Below are 16,244 nucleotides of genomic sequence, written 5' to 3'. Positions count from 1 at the left end.
ACCTCTGAGTGTGGCCTGGCTGGGAAATGGGGTTTTGCAGGTGTCATCGCACTCAGATGAGGTCATGCCGACGTGGGGACTGGGGTCTTCATAAGGGAAAGGAGAAGGCGATGTGGAGACAGAGAGGAAAGACAGCCATGTGACCAGGGGGGCAGAGACTGGAGTGGCCACCAGCCAAGGGACACCTGGGGCCACCAGAAGCCACAGAGGCAGCAAGGAGTCTCCCAGACAGCCTGGGGAGGGAGCCTGGCCGGCCACACTTCGGACCTTTGTGCTCAGTCACCCAGTTTGGGGGCTCTGTTACTGTGAGCCCAGGCCGGGCAGCCGCGAGGTGCCGTGACTTGGTGCCGGTACCTCCCACCTGCCCCTCTGCATTCTAGGCCCCCTCAGGCCTTCAGCACTCACCTTTACTTAGTAAATAATATTCACTGCAAGTGTGACTTAACATTTCAAAATCAAGTTCAGACCAACCCCCTTCCAAAGCTCAGCCGGTCCTCTGAGCGTGGTGAGAGCACAGCTGGCCATGGGCTCTGGCTGCCTTTTCACACCCTCTAAAATCAATGCGGCACCGGGAATAAAGGAGCTCTCCCGCACCTAAATCACCTGGCACACCTCCCGGAACCTCAGACTCGCCAATTAAGGGAGAAAAAGAGTGCTCTGCTTTTGCTTTTTGCCCCGTCCCCTACCCCCCCCCCCCCCAAAAAAAAAGTGTGTGAAGATCTGCTATTTCTCCGTCTGCTTGGCTTCACACCCCTGGCCACCGCCCCACCCTCCTCCGGTGAAGTCAGACCTACACTTTACATTTACTTTGAAAAAAAACCACACGGATTGTGAGCTTGAGAAACCTCTCCAGGCCTCCACTTTCCTCTGTGAAATGAGAAGGACCACACCCACCTGGCAGGGGTGTTACTGAAGATCAGATAAGAAAAGGGCGCATTTTCTCTCCCACTTCTAGAGAAGTGCAGAAAGGGCGAGTCCCCAGAGAAGCAGATCTGTGGCTGCCAGGGTTTGAGAGGAGAGGGACACAGAGTGACTCCTAGTGAGTTTGGGGTTTCTTTCTAGGGAGATGGTTCTGAGATGGGATGAGACAGGGGTGATGGTGAATGTCCTAAATGTCACTGGGTTTTCCTTGTACATGCTAAAATGGTTAAAAGGGTAAATTTTATGTTAGGCATATTTTACCAAGAGTTATTTTTAAATATGTTTTATCTTTTATTGATTTTAGAGGAGAGGAAAGGGGAGGGAGAGAGAGATAGAAACAATCAGCTGCCTCATGCATGGCCCTCACCGGGGATTGGGCCGCATACTGGGCACGTGCCCTGACCAGGAATCGAACTGGGGACCTTTTGGTGCATTAGTCGATGCTCAACCACTGAGCAACACCGGCCAGGCCAAGATTTATTTTTGAATTGGGATAGAGGGACACCAGCCAAGGCCCTCCAACCCACTGAACCTCAGTCTCCTCATCTGCAAAATGGGGGCACTGACAGAATCTCCATCAGTGGTGGTTGTGCAAATTACAGCTGTTGGTCCCTAGCAACATCAGGCACTTGGCAACAGGCATCCCTGCATTGACAGGCCCCCTGCCCTGGAAGCTGGGAGACTCCCCACCATGATGCAGACATGGCAGCTGATCTGAGACAATCTAGGCCAAGGGACTCAGCAGAGGTTTAGCAAGTCCATCCCCTTCACAGCCCCAGGCAGGTTCCATGTGGGGAAGCTTGTTCCTGGCTCCTGACTCATAATAATGCACCATGCTAGAGTGGATGGCATTTAAACCCCAGCAGCCTGGTCTGGGCACTTGGGCGCTCTGGATTTAATTCTGCAGGTGATTTGAACGATGCTATCTAATTTCAAATGTCCCTGCTCCTATGAGTGCAAAAGCAGCGTAATTTTTAATTAGTGGGTAAACAGTAAATAATGGATGGCAGTAAGTGGACACCGCTGTTAATTAAAAATCCATGGTTGATAAAAATCAATTTGGCCCATGCGTTTAATTCAGTCTATCAGGTCCCTGCGAAAAGTTGTACAGCCTGCCCCCAGCACCATCTGCTTGCAGCTGCCGCTTCTTTAGTTAAGACTTTTCTAGAGGAGAGAAAAGAAGAAGAGAGAGCGAAGACAAGAAAATCAAAAGACTCCCTCAAAAGCTTCAGCTGAGAAAATTTCATGTATTCATTTCGAGTCAGCTAATTTAATGTTGGCAACCTTGACGTGGACGGCTCACGGTTGAGGGAAGATGTCATGTTCGATCGGGTGTTTCCACAGCGCTCTGTGTGTGTGTGTGTGTGTGTGTGTGTGTGTGTAATTGAATTTATTGGGGTGACATTGGTTAATAAAACTGGACAGGTTTCAGGGGTACAGTTCTAGGATAACCCTCTGCACACCACAGTGTATTCACCACCCAAGTCAAGTCTCCTTCCATCAGCGTGGATCCCCGTGCCTCTCCTGCCTCCCACCCCCTCCCCCGCTGGCTGTGTTTTCTATTTTGTGTGCGCATGTTCTGAATGCAGGGAGATTTCGTCGTATCACATCATCTCCCGACTTAATTGAATCCTAATTTCTCACAGAAAAACAAGACGAAGTAAACCACTTCGGCAGCAGGCTCCCTGAGGAGTCAGGGCCGCGCCTTCCGAGAGGTGCTGGGGGGACAGCGCTTCCTCCGGAGCAGAAAACGTTTCCTCGAGAAGCGGAGCCGGGGGACAGTGCCAGTGCCCTCCTCAGAGCCCTCCTCAGAGCCCTCCTCAGAGCCCTCCTCAGTGCCCTCCTCAGAGCCCTCCTCAGTGCCCTCCTCAGTGCCCTCCTCAGAGCCCTCCTCAGTGCCCTCCTCAGAGCCCTCCTCAGTGCCCTCCTCAGTGCCCTCCTCAGTGCCCTCCTCAGAGCCCTCCTCAGAGCCCTCCTCAGAGCCCTCCTCAGAGCCCTCCTCAGTGCCCTCCTCAGTGCCCTCCTCAGAGCCCTCCTCAGAGCCCTCCTCAGTGCCCTCCTCAGTGCCCTCCTCAGAGCCCTCCTCAGTGCCCTCCTCAGAGCCCTCCTCAGAGCCCTCCTCAGTGCCCTCCTCAGTGCCCTCCTCAGTGCCCTCCTCAGAGCCCTCCTCAGAGCCCTCCTCAGTGCCCTCCTCAGAGCCCTCCTCAGAGCCCTCCTCAGTGCCCTCCTCAGTGCCCTCCTCAGAGCCCTCCTCAGAGCCCTCCTCAGTGCCCTCCTCAGAGCCCTCCTCAGTGCCCTCCTCAGTGCCCTCCTCAGAGCCCTCCTCAGTGCCCTCCTCAGAGCCCTCCTCAGTGCCCTCCTCAGTTCCCTCCTCAGTGCCCTCCTCAGAGCCCTCCTCAGTGCCCTCCTCAGTGCCCTCCTCAGAGCCCTCCTCAGAGCCCTCCTCAGTGCCCTCCTCAGTGCCCTCCTCAGTGCCCTCCTCAGTGCCCTCCTCAGTGCCCTCCTCAGAGCCCTCCTCAGTGCCCTCCTCAGAGCCCTCCTCAGAGCCACTGGCCGTTCTGCTGAGACGCGAGCAAACGCCGGGACCCTTCGGGCCTGTGCTGCCCTTTGCTCACATCCGTTCCCCAGGTCAACCCGGGAGGGCCTCTGGCACAGTGGTGCGCACACCACCTGCAGGACTGAACGCGGGGCCCAGGTCCCCAGGTGGAAGGTGCGAGCTGCTGGCGCTGAGGCGCGTGCGTCCGGCTCAGACTCCCCACACGGTCTGCCGGAGTCTGGCCCGTCCGTGATGCCCACCCACCACAATGCCCTGGCTCCATCCCCGCAAATCTCCCTGCCCGAGTTAATGCGGAGCCACCACAGGCTCCTCTCACGCAAGACGCCCCTTGGTATGTAGTCGCTCGGCACACGGGCCCTGACAGCTGGCTGTTGGTTTTCACTTCTACTCGGCTGATTAAAACCAATAAAGCAGCTGTAGGATAAACCAGGAAGGTCGCAGGGGCCCAGGGCTGCACCAGCATTCTCATTCCTTCCTCCACTCGGCATTTGCTCATTCCTTCCTTCCTTCCTTCATTCACTCATTCATTCATTCAGCAACTGCCTGTGGAGCACCCTGCATCCCACCAAGTCTTGAAAACAGCCACTCCCCCTTGCCTGCCATGCAAGACGAGCAACAGTTAAGATGTCAGGCCGGAGTCTGACCACCTGGCTGGAACCCTGGCTCTGCCACAGCTGGGCAGCCCATGCCCCCCATGCAAGCTAAGCCATGTTGCCGAGAAGGAAGCTAAGGCTGACGCCCGTGTCCTCGGTTGCTGCAAAGGGCAGATGACGTATGAGATCGGATGGATCGATACTCAGTTAATAGTCAGGTTATTGTCATTGTCACCACCATTCCCGCTGCTCCAGCTTTCTCAGCCAACCACTGGGGACCCTGAGCGTCTCTGGATGAGACTCCCAACTTCCAGGGAGGTGAGGGTTCCACTCTGCCTCATTTTCCTGAGAGGCCACTGGCAACCACGGGCCCCCAAGTCCATGTGGGGACACCAGGTGCCCTGTGAAGGGGTCGTGTGGTCCCCAGGTTTCCACAGCCCCCACCCCTGGCCCTGCTGCCTTTCCTGACCATGACTGAGAAGCTGTGAACGTGAGATGGGGAAGGGGACAGAATACATCCTTCATTTGTTGCTTCACTCGGCCCCAGCCTCCCGCCAGGGCCTGCCTCCCCGGCTGGCCGACATCTCCGCCAGGCCCCGGAGCCCCTGGCCCACTTCGGCCACAGGCTCGGTGGGAAGAGGACCTTGGAAAGCCCTTTGCAGGAGCAGGGCCAGCGGTCAAGGGCAGCCACCCGGAGCATCGCCGCTGCTGTCATATTTGGACACCGCTCGCTGCCAGGCTTCCCACAGCATCCCGCCATCTGGGCTGTGTCAAGGCCAGGCTCGGAGGAGAGATGATGGTTTCTGGCGGGATCGCTGCTCTTCAGCAGCTGAAGGCCCCGAGCTCTCGCCTCCAAGCAGCTCCTGGAAGAGAAGGAGCAGTCCCACGGCCGGGCCTGGCTGGTCTCCACAGGATGAGCACATTTGGGGGTCACTCAGGAGGGCCTGGGGCCCCCACCCCGCTGTTCACACCCATCCTCCCCCCAGAGGCCTCAGGTTCCACCCCAGCCCCACGTGCTGGATGCTGGCCGGGGGCCCACAGAGATGGAGACAGGCAGCAAAGGCCTGGTCGAGGCAGGTCCATGCGTGAGGGGCCTCGAGGGGCAGCACAGTTCTGCTCTACATGGCAGAGGTCAAGCGGAACCTGGGCTCCTTGGTGAAGGGGTGGCAGTCCCATCCCATGGTGGACAGTGCCATCGTCCGGGAGTGAGGGCCCTCGTGTCCCTGGCCGTGCCCAGCCACGGCAGGCAAGTCTGAGCAGGGTCTGGGCTGCGGAAGTCGGGCTCAGCACAGTGACTTTGGGAATCTGAACAGTCTCCCTGCAGGAGACTTGGATTCCATGGTGGTCACAACCAGGAGATGAGTCTGGAGGCTGATTCTAGGCACCTCATCATTGTCTCAGGGGCTGGGGTGGCCTATGGGGGAGCTGGGTGCCCCAGGAGGGGCAGAGGTGGAGGTTGGGGTGGGAGGGCAGGTGGGGCACCTGGGGCACCTGGGCAGAGCTGGAACCCTAACCCTGGGTCTGTCTGCTTTGCAGCCCATATTGCAGAGGCGGCTGGGAAAGCAGGGGGTGGCCACCTGCGCTGGGAACCTCGCTGCCAGCAGCCCCTGACCAGCAGAGCGCCCGTCACTGCACTGCTGCCTCCACGCCTCGAGGGACCCTGGATCTCCACTGGGTAAGACCAAAGGTCACCTTGACCTCAGGCCCCTGCGCTGGGAGACTCTCCTCTCTGTGCCTCAGTGTCCACATCTGTAAAATAGGCACAACTGTCCTATTGTCTAAGAGGCCTTCTACCTGTGGTATAAAGCTTTACCCTCCACCACCACCACCACCACCACCACCACCAACACCACAGAGTGAGCCTGGAAGGCAAGCACCGTGTTGGGCATCATGCCCCAGCCACAAGCAGCAACTGGACAAAATCCACCTACTCAACGCATCAAACACCAACTACACAAATACTTATTGAGTGCCTAGTATGAACTAGTACAGAGGGGGACACACTCTAAGCATGTGAATACAGAAATAAGTAACACAATCTCGAGGTGGTGCTAAGCTCTGCAATGAAGGACATAAAACAAGGATGTAATAGTGAGTGACCTGGGAGGGTTTTTGTGAGAGTGGTCAGGGAAGGCTTCTCGGAGGTGGTGACGTTCCATTGAAGGCTGAAAGAAGAGGAGTCAGCCACCCAGAGAACCAGGGGAAGAGGCAGACAGAGAGAACAGCTGGTGCAAAGGTCCTGAGGCAGGAAGTAGTGGGTTAGAGAGGGCTCAGGTGTCTTGTTTGCCTGTCTCATTCTCTCCCTAACCTTGCAGGCTGGCCTGCCAGTTCAGGCACTGTTGCTCTCTGGGGCAATGGGCTTCGTGCTCTGCCCTCATTTGTGGGGTCCTCCCTCTTAATGTGGGGATGGAGAGAAGGGAGGTAGTGGCCTCCTCCACACCTAGCACATCACTTTCTCTCCAGCCAGCCCCTTCCAGCCAGCCCCATTCTAGGATCAGGGACTGGATGGACTCTCCGTGTCCTCCACGCACCTTCTGAGGTCAGAGAGAAGCGAGATGCCAAACATCTGCTATCGCTCTGGGTGGAGGAGGGCCTGGAGCTCAGCAAAGCCCCTTTGGATGCATTCCCAGGCTCTCACCCAACTCCACAGTCCGGGGCGACCCAGGCACCACTGGCCGGGGTCACTCTGAGACAGAACTGGGGCTCAGGAAGGGTAGGGACTGCCTGCTGGCTGCTCCTGCCCCGGGGGCAATTGCATTCTGGAACAGTGCTTCTAGAAACTTCTAGAACCTTCTTCCTAGAAAGCTCCCCTCTGTACTTCCCAGACAGCCTTAGTGCAGAGACCGAGATGTCCAGTGGGACCTGCTGCAACCCCTTAGGCAAACCGTCCCCTCCCGGGCCTTGTCTGAGGCACGGGCGAAGAGGGGGCTGAGGCGACCTCGGCGTGTGAGCATCCTTCTTCGTGTTTAACTATCCTGGCGCTTTCCTTATACTTTCCCTTTGCACCAACTTGCCTTCGGTCACTTACACAGACTCCTTTACCCTGGCAGCTGCACTGAGGACAACAGTACGCAGTGAGCAGCACACTCAGTGTCCTCGATTGTTTTTAAAGGAAGCGCAGTATTGTCCTGGACGTGGAGAGCAGGGCCACTTGCCATAAGTTGGAGGGAACTGTAAAAAGAAAGTCAATGAGAATCAAACGGCGTAATTAAATTCTCACTAGGTCCGCTGCCCGCGGAGCCTCCGGCCTGCTGTCTCTGGGAGGAAGGGAGGCCGCGTTAAAGACACACTGGCTCCAGCAGCACCTCTGCTTAGCGCTGTCGGGCAGGCTGAGCAAGAAGGTCCTGGGCGGCGGCCCCTGGGCGGAGGACACTGGGAGGGGGCACCTGCCTGCTCTTCTCCTGGACTCACCCACCACGCACCCCCCCGAGCCCCTGGTGGGAGAGTCCCAGCCCAGTTGTGACATGAGTCCCGGAGCCATTTAGCGTTTCTTGGCACCCAAGCCCACCCTGTGCTCATCCTTACCACCCGCAGAATAGGGCCTGAGGGCCTGGGGGCTAGGGCCAATGTTTGTAAATAAAGTCTTTGTAAATAAAGTTTTATTGGCACACAGCCATGTCCCCACTTGCATAGGCTTCTGGCCGCTTTAGCTCTACAACCATAACCTTGAGCAGTTGCCACAGAGACCACCCAGAAAAGCAATGATATGCATGATCTGAACCTTGAATGTCTGCTGACCACGGCTAGGCCCACAGCCTGGCACAGGCGTGGGTAAAACTTGGTGGGGAGGCCAGTCTCGCCGAAGGGAGACAGGATCTGAGCGCCTACATCCACGCTCATCATGGTCCAGCAGCCAGGACCCAAGGAGGATCCTGGGTCCCGGGCTCTGGGCCAGGTGCCAGGAATCCAACACAGAGAGAACAGGCAGGGCACTGCCTCCAGAGCTCCAGCACAGAGGTCCTGAGGGGGAGTACCTCTCAGGTGTGACCGTTGTGCGAACATGTCCATGACTGTGATGGAGACCTCCCCATCACAGACACAGGAGCTGGGCCGTCATCCTGGCTCACATTCCCGGTGAGGCACAGAGTGGCTGAAACCAGGTCTCCCAGCGGCAAGGCCTGTACACTTCCCTGGGGCCCCGGGACCCACGGGGGCCCCGAGGGAGGGTGTCACCTGAAGAAGGTGATAGGATTGAATGGAAGGGGACGAGCGGGCTTCTGCCAAAGCCACAGGCATTGAGTGGAGGGCCCCAGCCCCCCTAGTGGGACTCACTAAGATCACTCAGAGAAACTGAGGCTGTAGAGCAGTGATGGCGAACCTTTTGAGCTCAGCATGTCAGCATTTTGAAAATCCCTAACTTAACTCTGGTGCCGTGTCACATATAGAAATTTTTTGATATTTGCAAAACAAAGACATATGTTTGATATTTATTTTATATATTTAAATGCCATTTAACAAAGAAAAATCAACCAAAAAAATGAGTTCACGTGTCACCTCTGACACGCGTGTCATAGGTTCACCATCACTTCTGTAGAGGCCCAACAGCCCTCAGCTGAGGTCTGCAATGGGGGTTTAGGGTGGGGGGTGGGGGTAGGGGGTGGGACCCACTCAGAAAGGGGCTCACATGCAGGTTCTCACTGCTCTGCCCACCCCGTCTCTCCCACCCGACAGCTGCGAGGTGCGACCTGGGCCCGAGTTCCTCACCCGTTCCTACACCTTCTTCCCCAGCCGCCTCTTCCGAGCCCACCAGTTCTACTACAAGGACCCCCTCTGCCAGGAGCCTGCCCACTCCCTGGTCATCAAGGGCAAGGTCCGCCTACGCCGGGCCTCCTGGGTCACCCGTGGTGCCACTGAGGCCGACTACCACTTGCACAAGGTGGGAATCGTCTTCCACAGCCGCCATGCACTGCTGGACATCACCAGGCGCCTCAACCGGACCCAGGCCAGCCGTGACTGTGCCCAGCAGCTGCCCCCTGCCGAGGCCTGGGTGTCCGGGGCGCTGTATGAGCTGCTGAGTGCCCGGGCCGAGCGGGACTGCATGTCCGCCCTGGGCTTCACCATGCATGAGCTCAGCCTGGTCCGAGTGCAGCGCCGCCTGCAGCCGCAGCCCCGGGCTGGGCCCCAGCTGGTGGAGGAGCTGTACCTGGGGGACATCCACACCAACTGGGCAGAGAGGTGGCACTACCGGCCCACCGGCTACCAGCGCCCGCTGCAGAGCGCCCTGGTGAGTGTCGGCCCTGGGAGGGCAAGCTCAGAGCCGCGGCCGAGCAAGCCCTGCCTCATCTGCCCCTGCCCAGGGCCTTCATGCTTCCCCACCCTGGTCTGTGGCCACATGAAGTCTTTACTCTCCCTTAATTTCAAAGTAGTGATGAGCGTAGTTTCCAGGATCCTTACTAATGTTAAAATGAGACAGGCAACAGCGTCAGAGGTTCTGGAAGCTGTAGGAGTTTGTTGTCTACATTCACAGTGAGAAGAAACGTTAACTTTTATCAATTAAAGCAGTGATTTTCAATCTTCTCATCTCATAGCACATAAACTAATTGCTAAAATTCAGCAGCATGCCAAAAAAGATATTTTTCACTGATCTGAGAAAAAAATAGGTATAATTTTTATTTATTCACACCTAACAGCTATTGTTGTGTGGGCTGTTGACAATCTAAGGGAAAAGAGGTCAGTACCCCCGACTAAAGAGTCAGGTATTGCATGTTTTAAAAATTCTGTCGACACACCAGGGTCCCGCGGCACACTGGCTGAAAACCACTGAGTTAGAGGTTAGTCAAAAGGAAGTCAAGGTTAGGGTTCCAGGTTGAAAATGTCTGAACTTGGCACCCAAGGAACGTCCTTCAAAAGTAGATGGAGGGAGGGAGGGACGGATGAGGTCAGTTGTCCCTGTCAAGTGCTCTTTGAGCAAGTATTAATTCATCATTCAGCAAGTATTAAGTGCCTACTGTGTACTATACACTGAAAACAGGTGGGGCAACTTCTCACCCCTGGGAGCACCCCAAGGTGAGGGCCTGGAATGAGCCCACCCCTCTTCTCCCAAGGCAGGATTGGGGGAGCAGAGAAAAAAGCACCAGACATTCTCATAATCAGAAAATCAGCCCCAGTTCTTTCATAACCTCAAAAGTATTCCCTTTCTGGCAGCCGATATTCCAGCGGTTCTCAACCTGGAGGTTGTGACCCCTGAAAATACATCCTGCATATCAGATATTTACATTACGATTCATAACAGTAGCAAAATTACAGTTATGAAGTATCAACAAAAATAATTTTATGGTTGGGGGTCACCACAACATGAGGAACTGTATGAAAGGGTCGCGCATTAGGAAGGTTGAGAACCACTGTAGGACGGTCTGGCATTACTCCTACCTAGGAGAAGGTGCTGGCAGGGTCATGACTGGAGCCCACCACCTCATTAGGGAAACCCTGCACGCAGAGGACGGACTCCTGGCGCAAGAATGACACTTTTGTGCCTTCCCAGGCCAGGCTCTGGACAGCCTCTGGCCCTCTGCCGCCTGACCAGTCCGTGAGGCCGGTGCCACCTGCAATGTGACTGAGAGGCAGAGCACCAGGACGTTTGCAGGGATGAGTGGTGCCAGATGCACGGACATTAAATTAAATGGCCCCTCTCCGGAAAAAAAGGAAGATAATTTCAAAGAAGGAGATGCGGCATATATATCCCTAAGTAACGAATCAGTCGTGACCTTGTGCTCTCTGGGGCCCAAGCCTTGCCCACGACCCAACCAGATGGTAAACATGAACATTTTTAGAAGTTAATTTCAAACCAATTTGATCCCCAAATTCATTGCCTGCATATAGAATCCTAATCAATCAGCCAGCACTCAACCAAAAGCATCCAAGCCTGGTGTCCCCTCTGGGGGTTAATTAGAAGCGGTATGTGCTGTTGGAGAAGTAACTTTATGTAACAAGCTTGAACCAGGAGGAGCCTGGCTCCTGCGTCCGCGCGTTCTGCTGGCTGGAGGCTTGTTTGTGAACACAGGCAACCGGGCCTCGGCCAAATGACGCCCGGGAGACTGACAGGCGGCCCCTTCCTTCACCCCCTTCCAGGGCATCAGAGAAGGGCGTGCCTTTTCTCCCCCTTCTCTAAGAAGTGCGCCAGGTTCTCCACCGGTTCCTGCTCCGCAGAAAAACGCTTGCCCCCAATTAGCAGCCAGCACCCCCAATGTCCTGTCTGCAGAAGGCAGCTCCGTTCTGGAAAGAGGGCGGCCCTGGGCTTATGCTGCTGTGATGCCTTATGCTGTGGGGACACATACCAGCATGACAACAGCCGGGATGCGGGGGAACGGCCAGTGTTGGAGCAGGCTCCGCCCCCGCCCCCCCCCCCCCCCCCCCCCGGAACGCAATGCCCTCCCTCCGCTAACGGCCCATCACAGACATTTTTGCCATCATTTGCTGGTATTTCAAAGCACCTTCAAGTACTCTGGGTCAAAACCCCCCAAATCAAAACCAATTACTTCTCTACATTATGGAAATCAAGGCAAGTTTAGATTCACCGTAGAAATAAATAATAAGCTTTCAATGTGGTCATCCAAAAAGAAGAAAAATACTTCCCATCATCCAATATTTTCTTTCTAAACCAGCCCTCCCAGACACCACTTGTTTGGCACGAAAGTCACCCAGGAGCAATCTGTGAAAATCTCTTGTTTTTCCAAGAAGAAGAAGAAAAAAAGAAGCTGATTTCCCAGCTGGGTCCCCAGGAAGCCCTGCTCCCTCGCCCACTTTGCAAACGCAGGTGTGCTAGTCCCACGCCAGCCCTGCCGACACGCGGCTGTGCCAAGGAGCTCACCTTTCAGAACGCTGCTCGGGACTAGGCTCTGGGCAGCAGAGACTGACTACTCCCTCGCAGTTCGGTTCAGCATCTGGCTATTGTTGGCGTGTTCCCTGTAAACCCAGCTCCCGAGGCTCCGTAAGGCAGGGAAACTGTAAATAAGGCCACCAAGAGAGGAAACTCATAGCCCAGGCCACAGAGAACCTGACGCCTCAGGGGTGGCCGGTTGTCCCTACTGTAAATGACATCCCGATGCCCCCCTTGGTGTTCTGCGTCTTTGCAATGTCCCAGCCATCCCCTCCGCACGGGCTCCAGGCGATGGGCTCTGCGGCAGGGGGAGTATTCCCATCCTTGGTGCCATGTCCACTTTCCAGGGATGTGGAAGGAAGGCTGCTCACCTTCCAAGGTGAAATTTCTGGAGATACAGTCTCTCTTCTGCACCCAGTAATGGGGACCCAGGCTCCTGGGAGGGGCATGAGGCTTTCTGCATAGAAAGGGGATGGGGTCCGACAGACAGGGTTCAACACATCTCTGCCACACCCTTGGCTGGACGCCTGGCCCACTGGGTTTCAGCTTCTGCTACTCTGACATGTAACTGTTGCATGAGACATGCTTAGCACAGTTCCTGGCCCTCAGGGGCACCCAGAAGCAGGAAAGGGTAGAGAGAGTCTCCTTGGCAAGGAAACCACAATAAGCCTTAACGGCCGAATTTTAGGACCAAGCAGGCTGGGGGTGGGAAAGAACAACTTCTGTCAAATCCCAGGACAGAGGGCACCTCCATTCCATTTCTCATCCACTCATTCATCCATCCATTCCCTCATCACTCAGCAACTTTGTTCCTGCTGTGACCAGGCACTGTGCCAGGCCCTGGGGACACAGCAGCCACAGAGACAGTCCCGGCTTTCTAGAGCTTACGATCTAATGACGGGGAGGGTGGAAAGAAGGGGAGGCGGGGAATGACAGGTCTCTGAGCACTAGAAAGGCCCCGAGGATGCCCCGGCAAGGTGTTCAGGAAGGGTCTCCCTAAGGCTGCTCTTTGATCTGAGTCCTAGAGGATGAGGAGCGATCAAACTATGCTCTGGGGGATCCCAGGTAGAGGAACAGCAGGGGCAAAGGCCCAGAGGGTCTAAGAAGAGCTAAGAATCCGTTGAGCTGGAGGCTGGGAGTGGAGAGTGATGGGTGACCACTGGGTAGGCCCCATGGCACCCCATCCCAGAGTGCACCCCGACTTCTCCAGCTGAGACAGTCACTGACCTTTGTGTGTCTCTTTCAGCACCACGCTCACCCCTGCCCAGCCTGCAGCCTCATCGCCCGCTCCGACGAGCACCATCCTCCCGTGCTGCCTGCCCCAGTGGCCCTGCCCCTGCACCTGGGCGGCCAGTGGGTCAGCCCCGGGTGCGAGGTGCGCCCCGCCGTGCTCTTCCTCACCAGGCTCTTCACCTTCCATGGGCACAACCGCTCCTGGGAAGGGTACTACCATCACTTCTCAGACCCCGCCTGCCAGCAGCCCACCTTCACTGTCTACGCAGCCGGCCGCTACACCAGGGGCACGCCATCCGCCAAGGTCCTCGGTGGCACTGAGCTGGTGTTCCAGGTCACAGAGGCTCGTGTGACCCCCATGGACCAGGTCACCACGGCCGCGCTCAACGTCTCAGAGCCGAGCAGCTGCGGGGGCCCCGGGGCCTGGTCCCTGGGAGCGGAACGGGATGTCACAGCCACCAATGGGTGCCTGCCCCTGGGCATCAGGCTCCCCCACGTGGAATATGAGCTTTTCAAGGTGGAGCAAGACCCCCTCGGGCAAAGCCTGCTCTTCATCGGACAAAGGCCCACTGATGGCTCGAGTCCGGACACCCCCGAGAAGCGCCCCACGTCTTACCAAGCGCCCCTGGTGCTCTGTAACGGGGCGGCCCGGGACTTCTCCCAGCCCCCCCAGCACGGGCCTCTGCTGCAGAAGCCCCTCAACAGTGGGAGGCGCTGTCCTCCAGTGGCCCCTCTCCCCTTTCTGCTCCTAATTCCTGGGCTGGCCTTCCTCCAGCGGCTATGAGATTGGGACCCGCTGACCCCGGGGACTCCAGCCTGGCGCAGACCCCACACCTGTCTGTGAGGAAGGCCACTCCTTCCCTGTTCTCCGTCACTGACAGGTGGTGCCCTGCCACTGTCAGCTCAGCCTGTATCTTGGTGGCTCAGCCCCTGCGTGCGGCAGCCCCTGCGGAGTGCATACTGCGGTCGGTTAGCAACTGTGACCACGAGCCTGGGCCTCGCGGCCATGTCCATTGCTTTGAGTTTTGAACACTGGCTCCCGCCTTCTGTGGGCAGTTCGGGGACCTGCACCAGGGACTGGACCTCAGAGGCCCCCTTATTTCCTGTACCCTTGGGATTCTGCGCAATGGGGGTGAGGGTCTGCCCATGCGAGGGAGGTTCCTTAAAGATCACTAATTCGAATTTAGCAATACACACTCAGACATGATTACAGATGCCGCCCAGGCTCTCGGTTCTCAGCTCTCCGGCAGAAGGCTTGTCTCTTGGGGGAAACTCAGCTTCCCCGAATCCTGACTGGGGGCGTCTGTGTGCACCTGCCCGTGCTCCGCCAGGCAGGCCGCCAGCGGTCCACGCGTGGGGGTAAATGCCGCCTCCGGCGCACGCACGTGTTCCAGCTGAGCCCCGGAATGCGGCGGCCCTTGCCCCCACCATGCTGGGCTGGCGCCGGGAACAGGTCCTGGGAGGAAAGCGGTGTTCCCAGCCTTGGGAAAGTAATTAATACTAATGATATCGGCATTACCACGCGCTCTGTAATTAGCCCTGCACAGGTGTTCTCTGTTTTCAAGATTCCCTGTGCCTCGAGGACAAGGAGGGAGAAAACAATCCCGAATGTGTCTCTGGGACCACCCCAGGGAGCGGGCAGGAAGCGGCTGCGAGGAGACACGGAGGAGACAGATGCTCCTGCGCCTGCGTCCTCCCCTGCTCGGGAGGCTGTGGCCACGGTGGGGACAGGCTGTGCCTCTCCAGGCCTGCCTGTGTGCCCAGGGCCACGTCTGTACATTGTGAAATTAACTGGCATCCTGGTGGGCGCAAGGGTTTCCGGGACTCGGTGCCGACGAAGCACCCCCTCCTTCCTCCGCCCGATTCCTATCTCTGGCTCTTGTCACGGATCTCGAACAACAATTGTCTGTGAGGCTAATGATGCTTTCAGAAGGAAGCCCTTGTCCTTCCGTTAGATTGTGTGGGGTTCAATCAGCCCGCTGAAATTGCTCTAACTTATCTACCCATTCTTCTTAAAAAAAAAAAACACACACCCCACCAAGTTCATATTGTCTGTGGGTCTCAGAGAGTGACGAGTGTTCCTGGCATATTTACTAAAGCACAAGAAAGAATTATTGTGGTCTCAGACTGCATCGGGTGGAGGGGGTCCCTAGTGGGAGGAGGGTGGGTGGTGATAATGTGTCCACAGCTGAGTGAGTCTGTGTCTAAGGCTTGAGGCAGCCATGCCATCATTTATCATCAAATTTGAATCTTTTAATAAAATTAAACAGTCTGAAAAATGCTCTCACCAGTTATTAAAGTCAACCAAGGGGGCTATGAGCCTAGAGAAATGCAGTGTCTTCCAGAAAGAGGACGAGACCGGGGGTGGCCATCGCTGGATGGCTGTTATGCACCTCGAGGCCGCGCTATGGCCGGCCCTGGTTACAGCTCCAGGGCTTCCAGGACACTCGGAAGAAACCCCAACTTCTTGCTCGCCGATGTCTGCGCGGCCCCACCTGCCTCCCCCACCCAGGTTGCACCTGTGTTCCTTCTTCCTCTTGATCACAGCAAGCTGTTCCCCGCCTCGGGGCCTCTGCGCATGTTATTTCTCTGCCAACACCTCTTCCCCCAGATCCTTCTGAGCTTGGCTCTTTCGTTGCCTTCAAGCCTGAGACCACGTCCTTCCTCATGACACCCGCCACCAGCATCCCCAGAGAGCGGCCTCCTTCCCTCCCGTCTTCTACCCATCCCATCACCCTTCTGCTTTGTGTCATGCCTCCTGACTCGGGGTCCTCTGCCGCCAGTGTAAAAGGGAAGCACTGAGGCACCGCGACCTTTCCGAGCAGGTCCCGCAGCGCCTGGCACTCAGTGGAAGCTCAGTCCGCACGGCCGAGTGATGCCAGTTAATCCTCACGCCGAAACCTGTGAGGTCACTGCCGCCACAGGTACAGCCTCCCTGGCCAGCGGCCCGACAGTGTGGGTGAGGGGTGACGGCTTCAGGCTCAGGGAGGAAGGGGCTGGCCGAGGCCCCAGCAGCTGGGCCTCCTCCGGGCTGGCACTGGGGGCTCCAGTCCCTTGACAGGGGTGGGATTCCTTGACCGTATTTGGGGGGAGTGATTCAGGGCTGCTTTGTGGGATGTGGCGT

The 16,244-nt window shown here is 56.8% G+C and overlaps 1 protein-coding gene across 1 annotated transcript; it reads left to right on the top strand.

The window, feature by feature from the left end:
• The first annotated feature begins 4,566 nt into the window (after positions 1 to 4,566).
• Positions 4,567 to 15,252, top strand: APCDD1L (APC down-regulated 1 like). The gene is made up of 5 exons (XM_036320980.1): positions 4,567 to 4,701; positions 5,058 to 5,148; positions 5,608 to 5,746; positions 8,743 to 9,295; positions 13,134 to 15,252. Exons 1-5 carry the CDS (start codon positions 4,567 to 4,569, stop codon positions 13,902 to 13,904), a joined length of 1,689 nt encoding a protein of 562 aa, XP_036176873.1. The 3' UTR covers positions 13,905 to 15,252.
• The last annotated feature ends 992 nt before the right edge of the window (positions 15,253 to 16,244 follow it).

Source organism: Myotis myotis, unplaced genomic scaffold (genome assembly GCF_014108235.1).
Source record: "Myotis myotis isolate mMyoMyo1 unplaced genomic scaffold, mMyoMyo1.p scaffold_m19_p_9, whole genome shotgun sequence".
NCBI classification, from domain to species: domain Eukaryota; kingdom Metazoa; phylum Chordata; class Mammalia; order Chiroptera; family Vespertilionidae; genus Myotis; species Myotis myotis.
Note: the sequence above shows the minus strand (reverse complement) of the source record. Positions and strands in the feature narration are given on the sequence as shown.